The sequence below is a fragment of the Physella acuta genome, unplaced genomic scaffold (assembly GCF_028476545.2).
Source record: "Physella acuta isolate Inbredline_101_S28 unplaced genomic scaffold, ASM2847654v3 ptg001627l, whole genome shotgun sequence".
Taxonomy (NCBI): domain Eukaryota; kingdom Metazoa; phylum Mollusca; class Gastropoda; family Physidae; genus Physella; species Physella acuta.
In genome coordinates, this window is record NW_026733141.1 from 107,174 (window position 1) to 124,595 (window position 17,422).

Genomic DNA, 17,422 nt, shown 5'->3' on the forward strand with positions numbered 1-17,422 from the left:
GAGAAAAGACAATTAGTCTTTAACTGGTCCCTTTTTGTAGGTCAACCCATCTGTATCAACTGTATAAAGAAGAGATTTAAAAGCACAAATTTAGCAGAAGAAAAAAAACTTTCATGTTCAGCACTTCTTTACAAAACTGTGCAGTAAAATTATTTTAGGAACAACTACCCATTGTATTTTTTGTCCTTTTGGTAATTGTGAACAGGTTTTTAAAATTCTTTTTGTAAATTAAAAACAAAGCTTTTTTTTTTTTAATACTGAAGATGCTGCGTCATTTGTCTACTTCATATCTTACTATCTTTATCTAATCACAAGTGAAAATTCTAAAAAAAAAGTGTGCTATTTATCTCTATGCAGACAGCCCCTGAGCCCATGTTGTATAAACTTTTATATTTGTAAATAGGCCACTAGATAAAACATTCATCAGTCCTTTAATCGCTTATCAAATGGATGTTGTTATAAAATAATATTCAGTCCTGATACAAAGTAAAAATCATGATTTGATTGCTAAATGTAATAGGCTAACTGCTGTAGTATAAATAAGCATACATTAAGACAAAGGTAAAAATTTTTTTAGAATCTCTTGTAAATTAAAAAGGAAGTTCAAACTATTAAAATTAACTATTTGAATGGTTGTGAAGTGAACATGCCTAGATATAAAAGCTGAGATCTTAAATATTATTCATGTTTGGAATGTTTTCCTCAAGTCATCCACATTAGCTCTATACAGTATAAATGGCTGGACACTTATGCCTGTGGTTTTGGCCATTATTTGGCAAACTTTATAAATCACCACAACTAAAAAAAAAAAACAGAAACAGTTAAAGCTACATTTGCCCAAATAAAAAATTTTAATATTTAAAATAAAGTAAGGTAAGCCTTTGCATATTTGCATCAGCTGCCACATATAAATATATATATACATACAATTTATAAATATTTACATTTTGTGAGATTTAAAATGTACCCTTAGTTCAATATACAATTATTTTTTTTTACTTAAAGTAAAACAACTTTAACAAGGTTCTAATGGTCCGTCCAATATACATTATTATAAGCTTGTAATTTCAGGGTGTCAAAAGTTTAAGTTAAGTTAAAATACAAGGTTTATTGGTTAAAATGTGATGTAAAATTAATTATCATATACATTTTATTACACATTTAGCTAAGTACATTCAAAGATAAAAATGCATTTATAAAATTATATATTACAATATGGCTTTGACTTTCAATTAGAAATATACCTAAAATTTAATATGTATTCAGTCTTATATTCTGTTCTACATTGTACTTATTTGATAATGTTTTAAGGCACAATTAAAGTATTTATCTGTGAAAAAAAAACATGTATCATAAGATTTATTTATATTAAAATGTCATGCATAACTTGTGTGTGTCAGTATTTTTTATCAACATACTTGAAAGACAATGTTTAAAAAATTATCACAAAATACTTCTTACACTGCCATTACACATTAAACAATTCTTCATTAAAAACAAAATATTAACACATTTGTACAAAATGAAAATAATTGCTGTTTTTACTAATAATTTGTCAAACAAAAAAAAAAATCTGTAACAAACAGCATTTAAAAATGCACCCATTTCAAACCAGAAATAGTCATGTTAGAAGGTAAAAAGACTATTTTTAGAAAAAAAAAAAGTGTCTTTTAACCTTACATTTATGGCAAATATATGTTTTGGGCTAAATAATATCATAAAATTGTGGGGTATTGTTCTTCAGCATCAATGTTGTTTGCAGAAATGGCCTTTTCTACCTGGTGAAACATATTCAGAAAAAGTGTATGACTATAAAAATTATCTTTTTAAAAAAAGGGGCTGAAATTTTTTGATAAAAGACCAGTGTTTACTACTAATAAAAAACATAGTTACCAGTTAGGAGTAAATTAAAATTGTAACTTTCAAGATCTAAAAAATTAAAAAGATACCCCTAAATCGTCCTCCTGTCATATGCTCTGGTAGCCACTTCTTGAAGCTCGTGTGCAACTCCACTCCACTATATTAAATCCCATTGTACCCAATGTCCCCATGACAACAAGTATCAGGAGCTGCCACTCCAGCAACAACACATTACTATAGTAAAACGCTACTGCAGCTGCAATGGACTGGGAAGTATAATACAATTAGAATATAGAAAGGAAACCTTCAAATACTTTAATTTTAAGTTTATTAATCTTTAGTTTTTAATGGTGTACTATAGTTATTTCTGTAGGTATTTTTCTGATGAAGACTTTAGATGTAATCATTTTAGCAATCAAACCTAATACATTCTTCAAAAGTTTCTTGGATTGTTAAAGCAGAAAAAATAATTTTAAATTAATTTACCTGTACGAATTTAAATAGTGCAAAAGCAGGAGAACTGTCCTCTGGGAACATGAAGCCTAGGATTGAGTACAGCTGTAAAAATGTAATCAGTTTTAAAATCAATACAACCCCAATTAAATCTTCAACTTCTAAAATAGCAATGATGTTAATGACTATTGAAGGTCACTTTTGTACAAGAAATTGTATTAAACTTTTTGTATTAAAAAAATTTGCAAAATTATAGGCCTATCACAGATCAATAATTTAAAAAAAAAATGACATAAAAAGAAAAGCCAAAGAACTTAATTTCTTAAGTTTATGACAAATCTTCAAAGAACCAAACAACTATGGCAACAAGTTGAACATAAAGCCAATACAACCCTATGGCCTTTATAATTAAATTATATTTCAAAATAAAACTAACAATACATTTTTTTTTAGTATAAATAAATTTACCTGCGTATTAAAACTACTGTCACCAAATCCAAGAAGAAAACTACACAGAATTGCAACATATTTGCTGTTGATATAACCAAACGAACAACTTAAAATGTGCTTCTATTTACTATTTTAAATAGATTTTTAAAATTATTTAACACTGGTTTAAATAAAAAGTAAAACAATATTAAAGTCAGACTTGTCTACTTTTTGTTACTATTGCAAGCTATAGTAATAACTTACTTTGAAGTAATATATGTAGGTTGATTAGTTAAATCAATGGGAGAATTTTGAGGCAAATCCAGAAATATCAGGAAAAAAGCTGTAATTTGAACAACATATCCCAATACAATTATGGGATCTCTTCCATGTGCATTTGTTTTCTTTCCTAATAGCCCAAACAAAGCTCCACCTGAAATTGTGATAGGTATCTTCCATAAATGAAAATGGTTTCACACTTCTTTGGACAACTTTACCTCCTCCCCTTCTTTCCAAATGACTCCATACTTTAACATGCCCCTCCTAAAAGAGTGATATAATTAACTGAGCTGGGTCAATATTACATAAATTGATCTATTTTTATTAAAAACCTTAAAAAACGAATGAATAAAACAAAACAAAATTTCTAATAACAAGCTTTTAAATGCACTGAAAATAAAACAAACTTGCATTAATAAACGCTTAGGTCGCTCTTACAAATTTTAGCAACCAAAACTTTTATTAAAACTATCATGTTTTTTTCTTATTTTATGTGCACTTAAAATTAAAAGCTTGTTATTATAAAGGTTTTTTAAATGTTTGTTTTATTTTCCACATTTTAGTAATATGTTCTAAATTAAGTTGACACATCTAAAAATATTTGCTTCAAAACCAGATCAATGGATCTAAAAGACAGTTATCTGCCCTAGTTCATGTTGGACACTCAGGCAACCAACTGTCACCAAAGATAGATGTGAACAACAGCTCAGCAGACAGATAGTATTCAATTCAGTAATCTTCTAGTTAAATTTTAATAACTAATGTAATGTCTAATTAGAAATTCATGCATTGCCATAGAAGAAAATAGTATCTATAAAGTTTGAATGAAGTTGCTGCATTAAAAGTGGGTCAAATTTTAGTGACAAAATTTGCCACAAAGTGATTTTGTGAACTAAGTTAAAGCTTGTAAAATAAAAGCCATGTTTAATTCAATTATTCAAAATTACTTATGAGCAGCCATCCCCTCAAGACCAAGGTCTGACCTCTTGTTTCAATTAAAAAGGGGAAAAAATGTCTTACTCATTTTGTATTTTTATACAACTACAAGTAAAAAGTTCTTACCCAAAATCTCCCCAACACCAATGAAAATTCCAGATATCCCCAGCAAGCCATTGGCCTCACTTCCAAAATGTTGATTGTGAGATATGCTTGACCCATACACTCCACTAAAGAATGTGAGTTCCAAACCTTTACATTTAAATTAAAATATTTATGAGTTTGACAGATTTAAAATTTCAACATTTTATTGTCTTATGCAAAAAGTGTTTTTTATAAATACCAAATGTTTTTCTTGTACAATTTGACAATTAAAAACAAATAAAAACTTATTTTTAGCTACATCTATGTTACTATTATATGCTACTTCAGAACTGTGAGTAGTGTGAGCTATTTTACTTTTTTTGTTTACCTGTGTAGGCAAAGGCCAATGAAAGTAGCATCATTTCTTTGGTTCTGAGCAGCTGAAAGGATCTCTCTGAAATTATTTGGTGGCATTCTTTACAAATATTAGTATATAATCAGGAGCATTCTCTAATAAGATTTTTTTAAAGATTTTTAAATATTCACTAAATCATCATTAAAAAAGATAAATAGACATTTTTATAAAACCAATAACTGAAAAATATTTTGTTTTATTTAATTTTATATTATTTTTAAGGGCAAACATTCTAATGATGGGTTTTAGATAATGAATTTAACTTTATTATTATCCATCAGTGCTAAAGTGAAAAAGACTTTAGAGTATTATATCACAGACAAAATAAAACTTACTTAATGTGGCGAGAGGTGAGGGGGGTGAATGGATGGCACTGCAACATGAACAAATAGTTCTGTAAAAAACTTAAAATTAATCTGCATAGATGATTAACTAAAGAGGAAAAAAAACATCCAACTAGCATTTTAAAGTCATTATTGTGGTGAAGAATACTTTAAATTATAGGCCTAGTGTTAAGGTAAGTCAGGAATAGAGTTAGGTAAGGTAGGAAAATTAACAAAAAGGTCAGTACAAAAATATACAGATATAATAAAAATGTTTATATATATAGTATATAGAGACATAATTACGTATTATTAAAAAGTCAATATAGTAATGAAATACATCATTAATCATTGTTTAATAAACTAAGATATATTTCAATGGTGACAGGATAAATGATCTCAGACAAAATATCCCAGACAAGATATCTCATGTACAAATGATACTAGGGCAAATGATATTTGTCCTGAGATCATTTGTCATGGAACCATTTCAATATATACTTTACACTGAATATTAAATGTTATTTGTAGCTTCAAAATAACCAGGGCACAAGGCTTATTCAGTAGGGAATCTGTTGTAGTAAAACAATTATTTAAAACTTAACAAGACTGTTTGCATTATTTTTATACTCAATAAATAGTAGAATTATTATTTAATCAGTAAACTATTAACCATAAACACCCATAGTTCTTACTTAAAGCTTGTAGGCAACTGATGACCTTGTCTGACCAGTGTTCCCAGTCTAAAGCATATAAAATTTCTACTACACTTAGATAAGCACCTGGCTCCAGTCAAGCAAAGTAATTGCATCTGGACATAGTGTTAACCACACAATCCCTTCATATACTGAGGTCATAGAAACAAACTTTACTTCACCTGTCATTTGAACTATCAGGTCTGAATAAGAATTATTTTTTTTTACAGTGCAGTATGAAGTTTTACAGACCTGGCATTCAAATTAAGTACATTGTCAGTGTCATCAACTCTTGGCCGACGCAATATAAGTAAGCAAAGACTTCCAAGAAGACCTGCTCCAGTTAGTGCAGCAAACAATTTTGTACGTTCAGATTCTGATATTTCTGATTTTCCTTGAAAAACAAAATAGCTGTAAAGGTTTCCAATGAGGAGACTGAAAAAAAAAGGCAAAAAATCAAAATTTATTTATTTAGTTGAAAAATATGACACAATGGGCTATGAAATCAATTTTTTGAAATGTTAACGTAAATAATATATAAGTGATAATTTTATAATTTTCAAGGACTTTTATACCTGCATTGCAAAAGTGCCCAAAATATACCACTGTTACGTGCAACAGTCTCTGCATTAGAGTTGATTGTAAGAAAATTTCCTTGAGCTGTCCATAAAACTGAAAAGGCAGAAAAACAATAGTAACTCATTAAAATTTTATACAATGTTTAACAGTAACAATAAACAAATAGTCTGATATTTTTTTAAAGTATAGTTCTTAATAACCAACTTGTTATTAAAAGGATACATTAAGTTTTACTAGATAAACAGAAATAAATCTATTGTTTGTGCTTGTTAATAAATGACAACTTGCTGCTGCAGGGAAAATGATGAGGTGGGGGTGGTAGAAATGTCATGAAGCATATATTTTGTATTTCTTATGGACAAATATGATTTTAGAGATGGGGGAATTAGACCATTTGTAAAGATGTGTAAAGGGAGGTAAAAACCAGCTTAAATTCAATGATATTTTTTCACCATCCTAAAAAAATAATGCTTGATACATCTACCAAAGTAGTAAAAACCCACAGAACACAACCCCACAGTAATATTATATTAAAAGGTTTAGTAGTACCTTCATTTATTTTTAAAATGCAAACTAACCTGCTGCTCCAAATCCAACTAAAACTGATCCAAGATATAGTGCCCATACCATTGGCTTGAGAAATGATGCTACAAATAGACTATAGAATTTATGTTAGTAGCTATGAGAGAATTAAAAATAAAATTATATAAATGATACACACTTCACAGTAAATTTAAGAATAAACTAAATAAAGTTACAATGTAATAATAATAAATAAATGAATATACTCATAAATAAAGCTTGTATTTAACCATCAAACAATTTCAAGTGTTAACTTACACGTAAAGTAATGATCCAAAAAATAAAGAAACCCGTGGACCAGCAGCTGTTACAAATGATGGGGCAGCCCAGTTTGAAATTGAAAAGACTGCATACAGGATGCCTAAACTGTGTGTAAAAGGTGTTTTAATTAAATAGCAATAAAATGCTTTAAAAATACACTAACATTCAAATCAGAATAAAATAAAACAAATACACTCTAACTTCAATGACATTTAGCAGTCCTGTTAACCTTCATGTATTAGAAAAATGTGAAAGGGCATTGGCCTTGTTGGCTGAGAGGAACCTGATCACATTTGACATGAACAAAAAAAATTGTTTTGGTACATTCTGAGTAGACTTAAATTTTAAGAATAAATAAAACTAAAGATGAAAAAAAAATTAAGAAATTTAATATTTTTTAATCAATGCTATTTTATTTTGCATTTACCAACTAGATGTTAAGTGGCATTTCACGTGTGTAGGGTGTTGGTAAATTGCCAGATGCAAAATGGCAAGGCAGTAAATAGAAGATGAAAAAGAAAATGCAAGACATATCTGCAGAATTACGGGTAAATAGCGAGACACAATTTGCTAGATCTTATTTTATGCTTTGGTTGGTTTGTTTTTCACCTGATGAGCAAGAAATAAAGTTATAAACTAAACAAGTAGATATGTCACATTTTCTTGTCAGTGGGAGAAAAATCCTGTCTCAGTCAACAGGTCACTATGAGTTCATAAAAAGAATATTATTTTAGTATGTCTAGTGACAGAAAAATCAGAAGATATAACAATACAAATGAAACATCTTTGAAGTCCATAACAAAGTTTATTGTAAATCAGGTGGGGTATAATTTTCGAAGACGACATTGACATTATCCACACCCAGCGTAAGTATCAGGTAGGGGCAAGATGAGAGACAAAAAAGTCATGGGACTTTTTTGTAAACCCTTCTCGCAATTCACTGCCTCACCATTTTGCGTTTCACAATTTACCAACTCCCACTTGTGTTAGACAAACTCTGATTGGCTATTATTCAAACATAGTGTTCCATTCAAATATCACTTTTTGGTGATGTTAAAAATTAAAAAGCAATACATTTTGGTTATTCCCTATTACTAGCATGACCTAGTTTTGTTTCTATTACCATAAGGTGAAAAGTTAAAAAAATTGTTTGTCATTTTCTTTAAATATTATTCAGTTACTGGAAAGATTATAACAAAATAAAAAACTAATACAAGAACCATAAAATTAATTTTTTATAACCACATGTTTCTATAACAATGCACTAGATTTTTAACTATGTAATCTCTGCTCAAAGAAGGTGCCAGTAATACTCAACATACCTTGTATATGCATGTCCAGAAAATCCCCCTGCACTATCTAGAACAGTTTTCTGTGATAATAAATAAATATTAGCAGTTTATAAATTGTAAAGCTGCTGATTTCAAATTACTGTTACATTACAACAGCTTCAATAAATTTGTTTTTTTTTTATTACGCCTAATCAGTGGCGTAGGCAGGGGGGGGGGGTTAGGGGGGTCATACCCCCCCCCCCTCGGTATATATAAAAAGTATGAGGGGGGGTGCAAATCGAAAGTTTGAGGGGGGTGCAAATCGAAAGTTTGAGGGGGGGGGGGTGCAAATCAAAAGTTTGTCCCCGGGTAAAAATTGGAACCCCCCTTGAGACGATCCTGGCTACGCCACTGCGCCTAATGCTTTTTTATTAACTTTTGTATGTGTGTGCTTACTGTGGCAGTTTAAATAAGTGTATATAATTATGTAATAATAACCATCTGTTACTATTTGCATTTACTTACTACTGGTGACAGAGAATAGAGATCAGAGGACTAGACTTATCTCTGTTTCGGTTAAATAAAATATTTTGGAGGCAATTGTTCTTACACACAAGTATTTAGTCACAACATTAACATATTTTTAAAAAAACAAGTCTTGTTAACTATATGTTTACCTATTAAATAAAAAAGTAAATAAAAATACTAGACTAGTACAAAAATACTCTAGTTAATAAGGAAATTGTGTACATTTTGTGTTTACCATTTGTAAAAACACAAAAATTATCATTCTAGGCCAAGTAGGGCCTACTTAGTACTTTTTTATACAAATTTTCAATGTTATGAACATAACATTACTGAAAAGTTTCAATACAATTGTTTAAAAACAGGTACATAAATGAAACTTTGAAATTTTTTTTTTAATTTTAAAACAAATCCTTCTAAAAATGTGAAATAATTACTAAAATTTAAGTAGTCACCCTTTTTCACATTACAAGTCTTGGCCAACTTTATCCAAAACGGGAGAATATTTATACCGGTGTCCGATAATGGAATCTTATTTAAAAAAGGGGTGTTAGGTTACTGGTAGTTAACTAAATACACACATGGCTGGCTAATGTCAATGCTAGCCCTGTCCCTTACCCTAACCCCAACCCTACCTTACGCCTAACCCTAATTTCTAACCATAAAATTAGTTGAGATTACAATCCTACTATCAACCCAACACACCTATTTTATGGAGGAGTCTATTATCGGACACCGGTATCTATAATCATCCCCTAAAACGATAGATTATCTTAATTAAAATATATTGAATATTAGTGCATTATTAGGTATTAATTAATTGAAATAAATTAGATTAGTTAGGTGCAGTTAGGAAATGTTAAAAATTAGGCCTAGTTGAAGTTGAGTAATCTATCGTTTTAGGTACGTAAAATCGCCCGCGGCTATTCATGTACGAAAAAGTTACCTCATTGTCAAGGCTTTAATTATAGTATATTGTGATATATTTGTGTGAAATATTATAGATAAATGAATAATAAACCTAAATCAATGGCTAAATATATCAATATAGGCCAGAAATTAACTTAAAACAGCAGTGTTTGCGAGCAAGATTTGCTATATAAACAGCATCCATTTTTAAAATAGAGTGGCTTCCCCTGAATCTCGCGCTATAAGTTTACAAAAAAAACAACTGCTATTGTAAATGAGCAAGGTTGCATCTGTTGGAAACATCGCTAGTCTTTATTTATTACTGACTGAAAAGTTTTAATTCAATTGTTTAAAAACAGGTACATGACCACACATTTTCATGCCCCTAGGGTATTTTTAGCATTAAATTAGGTATTCTAAATGAAATTTTCATAATGAAATTAAATAAAATTTAACACTTCCACCTGATAGGGATTGCTTTCATCAGAACAGAAACACCAAATTTATTGATGTATGTCCATTTTTAAAAAAGTTATGAATTTTTTAAAACTCGAAAAATGTGTTCACTTTTCGAGCAGTAAAGGGTCTATTTGAGACCCCTACTAACTTCTAAAATTACGAAGTTAGAACTCACAAATTTCTTGCACACACAGCCAGTAATACAAATAGCAAACCCAATTTTTTTCAAGGTTGTCAGACAGATATAAATGGAAAATTTATTCACTTAAAAATGAGCCAAAGCACAATTTTACCAAAGTACGAAAAGGGAGACAAAAAGTCAATTTACAGTCATTTTTAAAAAATCATATAAAATAAACTAATTAAGCCACATTGATAATATAAATGTTCTAAGAAAGGAAATTCAAAGCATGTTAATATGAAATAAGCAGGTAAAGAATTAATAAAGAAAGTAATTAGTGAGACCAGATTCTGCAAGGTCAGTTTATAAAAAATAGAAATTTCACCCTTTTTCAAAAAATGATTAAAAAATATTAAAGTAAGGTATCTTAATAAATTTTACACCATCTTAAAGCACATGATGTTCTTAACATATAATAAACACAGAAACATAAAATAATCATTCTGCAAAACAATATAAGGCATCCTTCCTTAACGCCCAAAATCAAGAATTTTCATTACCTAACATCTTGCAAAAAGTGTCCTTACTTTTAAGAAAGTAATATAAATTGTGTAGGAAACATGTTAGCATTACTTTGTTATAAAAAAATTAAATAACTATGCTATTACTTTACTTATATACTTACTAAGAAGAAATTTCATGCCTTTTAAACACTGATGAAGTAAGATAACTAATTAAACTAAAACTCTTTATAAATGATCCTAACTGTTAGCTTTGTGGTGTTCATCTAGTTTTGTTACTCTGCTCCCTAATCATGACATGCTTAGCCTAAATTTACTTGTTATCAGTAAATTTATTTCTTCTAGTTAGTTATTGATCAATGTCAACTTCTGGAAATGTCTAGGTCCTAACTTATACAATTATCAGAAATCTTAGAGCAGGTTCAAAAAGACAGGTCAATATCCTGATTGGGAAAGTTCTCTATGAGGTTGGGTAGCATTGTAATTAATAGTCAATATCTTGGTTGAGTTAGTCTTCTTCTTCAAGGTTTGGAGTAGCATTGTAATAAATTATTGTGAACTGGCAGCACACATCAAATTATGGAAACTAGTAAGGGATCTTTCCATTGGTCCAGAGTATAGAAAATGTCTGTGAATAAAAACAATTAATTAGCATTTCCAATATACTGAATTATATAGTAGGTCTGTATATCTTTATACCTACTTAGATATCAATCATGTAACATTACATCATTATAACTAATAAGCAAAGTGAAGAAAATACTAACATCTGACATATGGTTTCCTTCAAAAGTATTCAGTAGTCCTGTTGGTGCTTACACAAACAATACACATTTTTGGCAGGCCTTTCAGTTTCAGTTTCCCCTTTCTTTTGCTAATATCTTGCTCTGTAAATAGAATAATATTAAAAGTAAGGCTGCTCAATGCTTTTTTTAGATATTAAATGTAAACACTTTAGATAGTTCTACTACTAAATATTAACATGAAAGCAATAGTGAATCTAACTAATCTAAGTAGATCTAGATCTAGAAACAATTTTGGGTTAAACTATTATGGAAGGGGGGCTACATTTTATTTTAATGTCGTCAGTTCAATAAACCTAGAGATAAGAAACATTAACGATCGTAGTATTCTAAAATTTAATGTAATTACTGCAATTATATAGAATAGTTAACTATTAAACTAGGAAAAACAAAATAAACAATGCTACAATAAATTGAAAGTATGCTGTTAACCCTGCGTAATATAATAGTTGAATCCAACATTAAGAGAAGGCAAAAAAAAAAAAAATGGCCGACAAGCGGCTTGAAATATCGACAATATATTGATAGTTTAATCGGTCGATGTTAGTAATTAATAAAATTCACGAATACAAATTAAATTCTATCACTCTTATAAACATCTTTTTGATTTAATTGTGCATTCCTTTTTTATTTTGGTAATCGTAAATTAAATACAAAGAACTTTTAAAAAGGTCTAGATAATTTTTTGGTAAATGTTTTTTTAAGCGTGTAGCAATTACCGATAAGTGGACACTAAAATGCAAAAGGTTTAAATCAGCAGTTTATTATAAATAAAATGAATATAGCTAATAATTTATAAAGCACTTAACTTACCTAGACATTGTTTAAAATCCATGGTAATCCGCGAATAAACACAAAATCCTGCTTTGAACTTGAGCGGGGTGTTCCGTGACATTACGCAAAACTAGATTTAAGCCGGCAAAAGTTAGCGCGGGTCATCACGATACGTATGCGTTCGTTTTTATTTCTGCGATCCGATACCATACATTAAGTGTTAATTAAATTATAACATTTTTATAGTAAATTGGACGCCCGATCTGAATATATAATTTTGCCGGCTGTAAAATATTTTTTTCGTGTAAAAAAATCATTTGAAACTTTTAAATCTATTATTTTTAGCATTAAATTATATTTTACAGCGGGCAAAGTCATATCATCTTAAAGGGCGTCCATTCTACTTTCTATATTAGTTTTCAGTGTAATCGTATGTATTATGGTATCGGATCTCCGAGCGTTGGCGCAACCCGACCAAATTTTTTTGCGCGCAGTACGTTTTTTTCGGCTCATTTAGAATACCTAATTAAATCTATAAAAAACGGTCACGACTGAGAATAGCCCCAATACAGCTATTCACATTCAACTTTGCATAAAAAATGAAACAAGGAAACTTTTTTTGCATTTTTCAAAACAAAATAAATCCTCCTCAAAATGTGAAATAATTAATATTATATAGTATATATAGGCCTAATTAATAAAATTTATGGAGTCACGGGTTTTTCACATTACTAGTCGCGGGCGATTTTACGTACCTAAACAGGCTAAAGAAATAGATGAAATTGTAATCTATGGCCTACTGTGTCATCTGTACTGTGTGTGTACTGTGTACTACTGTAATTTCAACTTGTAGGCCTAATTTTTTAACATTAAATTTTGGTAATCTATCGCCCATTCTTGGAAGAGACCACTGTCGGACATCGGTAATACGTTTACTTCCAATGACCCATAAATAAATACATAGGCCATAATTACCTCAACCATAGAACATGTTTGAAATGCGGTAAATATCAACATAAACGAGAACCCCAAAACAATTATATTGAAGAGTCTTAAGTCCGCCATCTTGGACACTATCACATGATCAATGAAAAATTAGTGGATCACAAGGCCATGTTTCATTGGGGGAAAAGCGATCAGAGTTGTTGGATCAAAATTTTATTATCATTTGAAGTAGAAATAATATATAAAAACAAATATTATTGCATTTCTGAAATAAAGTGTTTATTTTATAATTTAACAGAGCTGGCTATGGCCTATTATTTTTATCTAAATCAAACCAAACGTTACAAATTTCGTTGTTTTTTATTTCAAAAAGTTTTGACGGCGCCGTCACTGCGAAATGAAAAGGAAACTCAAATTTCACCGAGATCTCAGTGATGCTTATTTATGTGCGCATGCGTACATCCTCCCGCCTACTTCACTGTGAAAGCCATTTCCTGACCTAAAAAACAGCGTGGATGTCATTTTACTAGATTGATCAAGATCTAGAATCTAGTTTTTTTGACTGGTTGTGTTTGCCGTATTTTTTGTTTTTACACAAGTATGAGTGGAGGTTACGGTCGAGGACCACCTGCTATTGACGGAATGGTGTCGCTGAAAGTGGATAACTTGACATACAGAACAACGCCAGATGATTTACGCCGAGCTTTCGAGAAGTATGGCGACGTTGGTGATGTTTACATTCCCAGAGATAGATTCACACGAGAAAGTCGCGGATTCGCTTTTGTTCGATTCTACGACAAACGGGATGCTGAAGATGCGATGGATTCAATGGACGGCGCCCTTCTTGATGGCAGGGAAGTGAGGTGTCAAATGGCTCGGTATGGACGACCGTCGGAACCTCACAGGCGAGGTCCACCAAGACGTGGTTATGGCGGTGGAGGCCGAAGAGGAAGGCAAGTGTTTTTTTTTTTTTTTTTGCAGTCGTAGACCTTCATTTTTAAAAATGTTGATAAAAAATACGATAAATTACGAACGTGAAGTGAACAATGAAAAAAAAATACGCTAAAATGGCGTTTTATCCGAAAATGCTGATCACATTTTGCCGCCCGCCCCCCCCCCCCTCCTCCCGCTGTAGTGGTTGTTTTTGCAGTTAGATTCTAGAGTACCTTACACTTTGCGGACACACACCGCGAAAATGCGCATCTTACAACTTCCATGCAGTCTCATTCAGTAACCGCTTAACATAGAAAACAAAAAAAGTATCATATCTATCCGAAAACATTCTACTTTAATAATGTGTGTGTCATTTTGTATTCATACGCATAGAACTTTAGCTATTCTTGTTATAGTGGCTGGGGGGTCTTAACATGTGTCCGAACACATGTAATACAATTTTACATGTGTTCGGACACCTTTACCCATCATCGGACAAAGCACTTTTTGTTCATTTAGAATAATTTAAAGTCAATTCAATGAATAAAAACATTAAATGCATTTATATTGTGTTATTGGTTGTTTGTGAGGTAATTTTAATAGTATAAAACCTTTTCCCACACTCCCTAAGTTCATCCCATTCAGCCACTGCCACTCGCGCTGTTTTTTGCTGAGTCAGCCAGGTCACATCAGAAAACGGAAGTACTTGATACGGAAGTGTTCATAAATGAAGTTTACGTGCAGGCGCTGTGTATTCGCATGAGACATGCTAATTAAAGTTTCTATGAACCAAAAACCGACGAAGTGTCCGGACCTATGTAGTGTCCACGCTTAAGTAAACTTCTCTAATTGAGATATTTATGAGTAATTAGTTATGTTGATTTGCCTTTTTTATATCGAATTTCCATATTAGGTACCCATGCAGACATATTTTTAGTATCGTGACGTCATTAAGTCTTAATGTTTTAAATATAATTCAATTGTAACGTGTGCAGAAAAGGTAAAATTGTGGAAATTATTATTGTATTAGTAATTTTATTAGTATATTGATTTTTTTCTTCACTGTGGACCTATGGTAGCTGCATTGAATTTTGGTTTTTGCTGTAAGGGGTGGTTCACACTAAGAAGAGCTGAAAACTTTGCTAGTCTATCGGGATCTCCATATTATTTCAGTGCGCAACTTAAAGTAGATTCTCAACCATCTTGATCAAGAAATTTTGGAAATATAACTGATTTTTTTGTCTTTGTTCATATGTGCTTTCCCGTGCCACTGCATATAAATATATATTAAACAAAATGGATTGTTGTTTTTGGTAGTTGCTTAGTAAATTCTATAAAAGTTGTATGTTACTTTATCTTTCATAGGTCTCGGTCTAGATCCCCAAGGAGGAGGAGACGTTCCAGAAGTAGGTCAGGCAGCCGCTCTCATAGTCGCTCAGCAAGCCGTTCTCGCAGCAGAAGTCGTGGAAAAGCTGCAGGATCTCGAAGTCGCTCTCGATCTTTTGACCAAAATGGAGCCGATGCCTCAGACTGAATTTAGGTTGAGTTGTATCATTTGGATGTGAACAGCAGCTTTTTGCTACATTGGCACTCCAATTTTGAAACAAAAGGTGCTTCTCAAAGCTGTTTACACATTGAACTGACATTTTAACATTCTGTAAATATTTCACACATTCTGTATTGTAGCATATTGTATTACTGTCCATTTTTAACAAACAAAAGAATAAGATTTTGTGTGCATGTGTTTTATATTATTTTCTGTTAAGTAAATGTGGTTAAGCATTTTTGTGGTTGGTTGGTTGGGTTTTTTTTTTTAACTGTAAAAATTTAACCATGGCAAGCTATTTGGTTCATTTTACACATCATCACATTCATTGTGTCTATGATCAATAAAGGTGTAAATATTAACCTAATCTCTTTTCTTGTTTCCCCATAACTGTAGGAGCTGGTAAGGCGGGGTTATTAATTGCTGTGGCAGACAGTGGTGCAATGGCGGTGCAGTGCAGAGATTGCTGTAACTGTCGCTGTCGGGTGTGGCTGTAAAGATAGCAGCGGGGTGGAGTGAAGGGTGTTGGAGGAAAAAAAGCATGCTGTATTAGTTTGGTAGACCCAGCTGGCAGACAGCGGCGTTGGTGTGATTGCAGTCCTGTTGTTGGTGTGATTGCTGTTGGTTAGGGTACCTGCCAAGCATGGTGAAAAAGTCTGCAGTATAGTGATTGCAGCCACCTTACCAAAGCTTTATGACTGGTCTACCTATGAAATAGTGGATGTTCTAGGTTATAGATTTGACCTGATATAAGGTTATAGCAGATGTTTTTCACAAATGATGAGATACCTTCATTATGACTAGTTGGGCAGATATAAATGTGACTTTGTTGAATTGTCCTTAATGTTTGTTGGAAAGTTACTGCTTACAGTATTTTATTTTGATTTTTAAACTGGTTTCTAGCAATAAATGTAGATAGAAAGGGTCTTACTTACCATGCAGTTTATTTTTTTTAAATCTAGGATCTTGGTCTGTTTCAGCCATTCCTTTCAGAAGTCATGCTTATGTTATTTTTCAAGTTAATGCCTTCATTAATTGTAATCATGGTAATATTTAGATAGCTACTGGTAGGTATTGTTGTAGCACTCTTCAATGCCTCTGTATTTTGCAATTTTTTAAATGTAAGGTTTTTTTTTTTTTAAGAAAAGAAATGATACTTTTATGAATATTTTTGTTTTGGTTTTTTTATTTTAATTTTGAAATAATGCCTTAGGGCACTAGTGTGTATATTTTGTGTTCTTATCAAGGCAAAAAGTTATGGATAGTACCATTGACTAAGGTCACTAAGGATGAAGCTGGCTTTCTATTAAGGGAAATTCGGGTCATTGATGGTGGAATTTTGACTACTTAAAAATTTCCAAGGATCTCAAAATTTATTTTACCATTTGTTTGCTAAAGCATTATCTAGTTCAGGGATCTCCAAACTACGGCCCGCGAAGTCCTCTCATCCCGCCCGCGGAGTTGTTTTTGTCCAACGAAAATCGTTTGGCGGTGATTGCTGAGGAATTTTGCCCAGAAAAATCAAAGAATTGCCTGGAAGAAACTGGCCCTCGGACTGAAAAGTTTGGAGACCCCTGATCTAGTTGTTGAACACATAATTGATAGCATGAGGATTTTGCTGTGAACAGTTAGGTATAGATTGTTTTGATTCAATGTTAAAGGGTACAGCTTAAGTCTGCTGACGCCCCATTGCATAATAATTTTAAGGCACAAAATTAG

At 31.5% G+C, this 17,422-nt stretch overlaps 2 protein-coding genes across 4 annotated transcripts; one reads left to right on the plus strand and one right to left on the minus strand.

The window, feature by feature from the left end:
• Window positions 1–811: 811 nt before the first annotated feature.
• On the minus strand, window positions 812–13,359 carry LOC131929426 (UNC93-like protein MFSD11). Of its 2 annotated transcripts, none has more exons than XM_059285622.1 (14): window positions 13,255–13,359; window positions 8,219–8,268; window positions 6,894–7,001; window positions 6,632–6,711; window positions 6,050–6,146; window positions 5,727–5,909; window positions 4,792–4,829; window positions 4,430–4,495; window positions 4,084–4,209; window positions 3,007–3,175; window positions 2,782–2,845; window positions 2,347–2,418; window positions 1,950–2,126; window positions 812–1,778 (listed from the first exon to the last, which is right to left on the minus strand). In XM_059285622.1, the coding sequence occupies exons 1-13, from the start codon at window positions 13,342–13,344 to the stop codon at window positions 1,968–1,970; spliced, it is 1,302 nt and encodes a 433-aa protein (XP_059141605.1). In that variant the 5' UTR covers window positions 13,345–13,359; the 3' UTR covers window positions 812–1,778; window positions 1,950–1,967. The 2 variants fall into 2 exon arrangements, with proteins under 2 accessions (XP_059141605.1, XP_059141604.1); XM_059285621.1 differs by having other exon boundaries at window positions 4,792–4,850.
• A 305-nt stretch (window positions 13,360–13,664) lies between these two features.
• LOC131929428 (serine/arginine-rich splicing factor 2) lies at window positions 13,665–16,872 on the plus strand. 2 transcript variants are annotated; one of them, XR_009383966.1, is made up of 3 exons: window positions 13,666–14,177; window positions 15,523–15,767; window positions 16,100–16,872. XR_009383966.1 is itself a non-coding variant. In XM_059285631.1 (2 exons), exons 1-2 carry the CDS (start codon window positions 13,825–13,827, stop codon window positions 15,689–15,691), a joined length of 522 nt encoding a protein of 173 aa, XP_059141614.1. In that variant the 5' UTR covers window positions 13,665–13,824; the 3' UTR covers window positions 15,692–16,872. The 2 variants fall into 2 exon arrangements, 1 of the variants encoding a protein (XP_059141614.1); XM_059285631.1 differs by having other exon boundaries at window positions 13,665–14,177; window positions 15,523–16,872.
• Window positions 16,873–17,422: the final 550 nt, after the last annotated feature.

Bases quoted from the DNA above. Each gene is read 5' to 3' on its own strand.
- LOC131929426 (XM_059285621.1), bottom strand. From the start codon at position 13,344: ATGGCGGACTTAAGACTCTTCAATATAATTGTTTTGGGGTTCTCGTTT. The intron at 4,851-5,726 runs GTCTGTAAAACT...AGTTTTTTACAG, and splicing joins GTACTTAATTTGAATGCCAG to AACTATTTGTTCATGTTGCA. The intron at 3,176-4,083 runs GTAAGAACTTTT...TCACAATTTCAG, and splicing joins TGGTGTTGGGGAGATTTTGG to GTGGAGCTTTGTTTGGGCTA.
- LOC131929428 (XM_059285631.1), top strand. From the start codon at position 13,825: ATGAGTGGAGGTTACGGTCGAGGACCACCTGCTATTGACGGAATGGTG. The intron at 14,178-15,522 runs GCAAGTGTTTTT...TATCTTTCATAG, and splicing joins GGTGGAGGCCGAAGAGGAAG to GTCTCGGTCTAGATCCCCAA.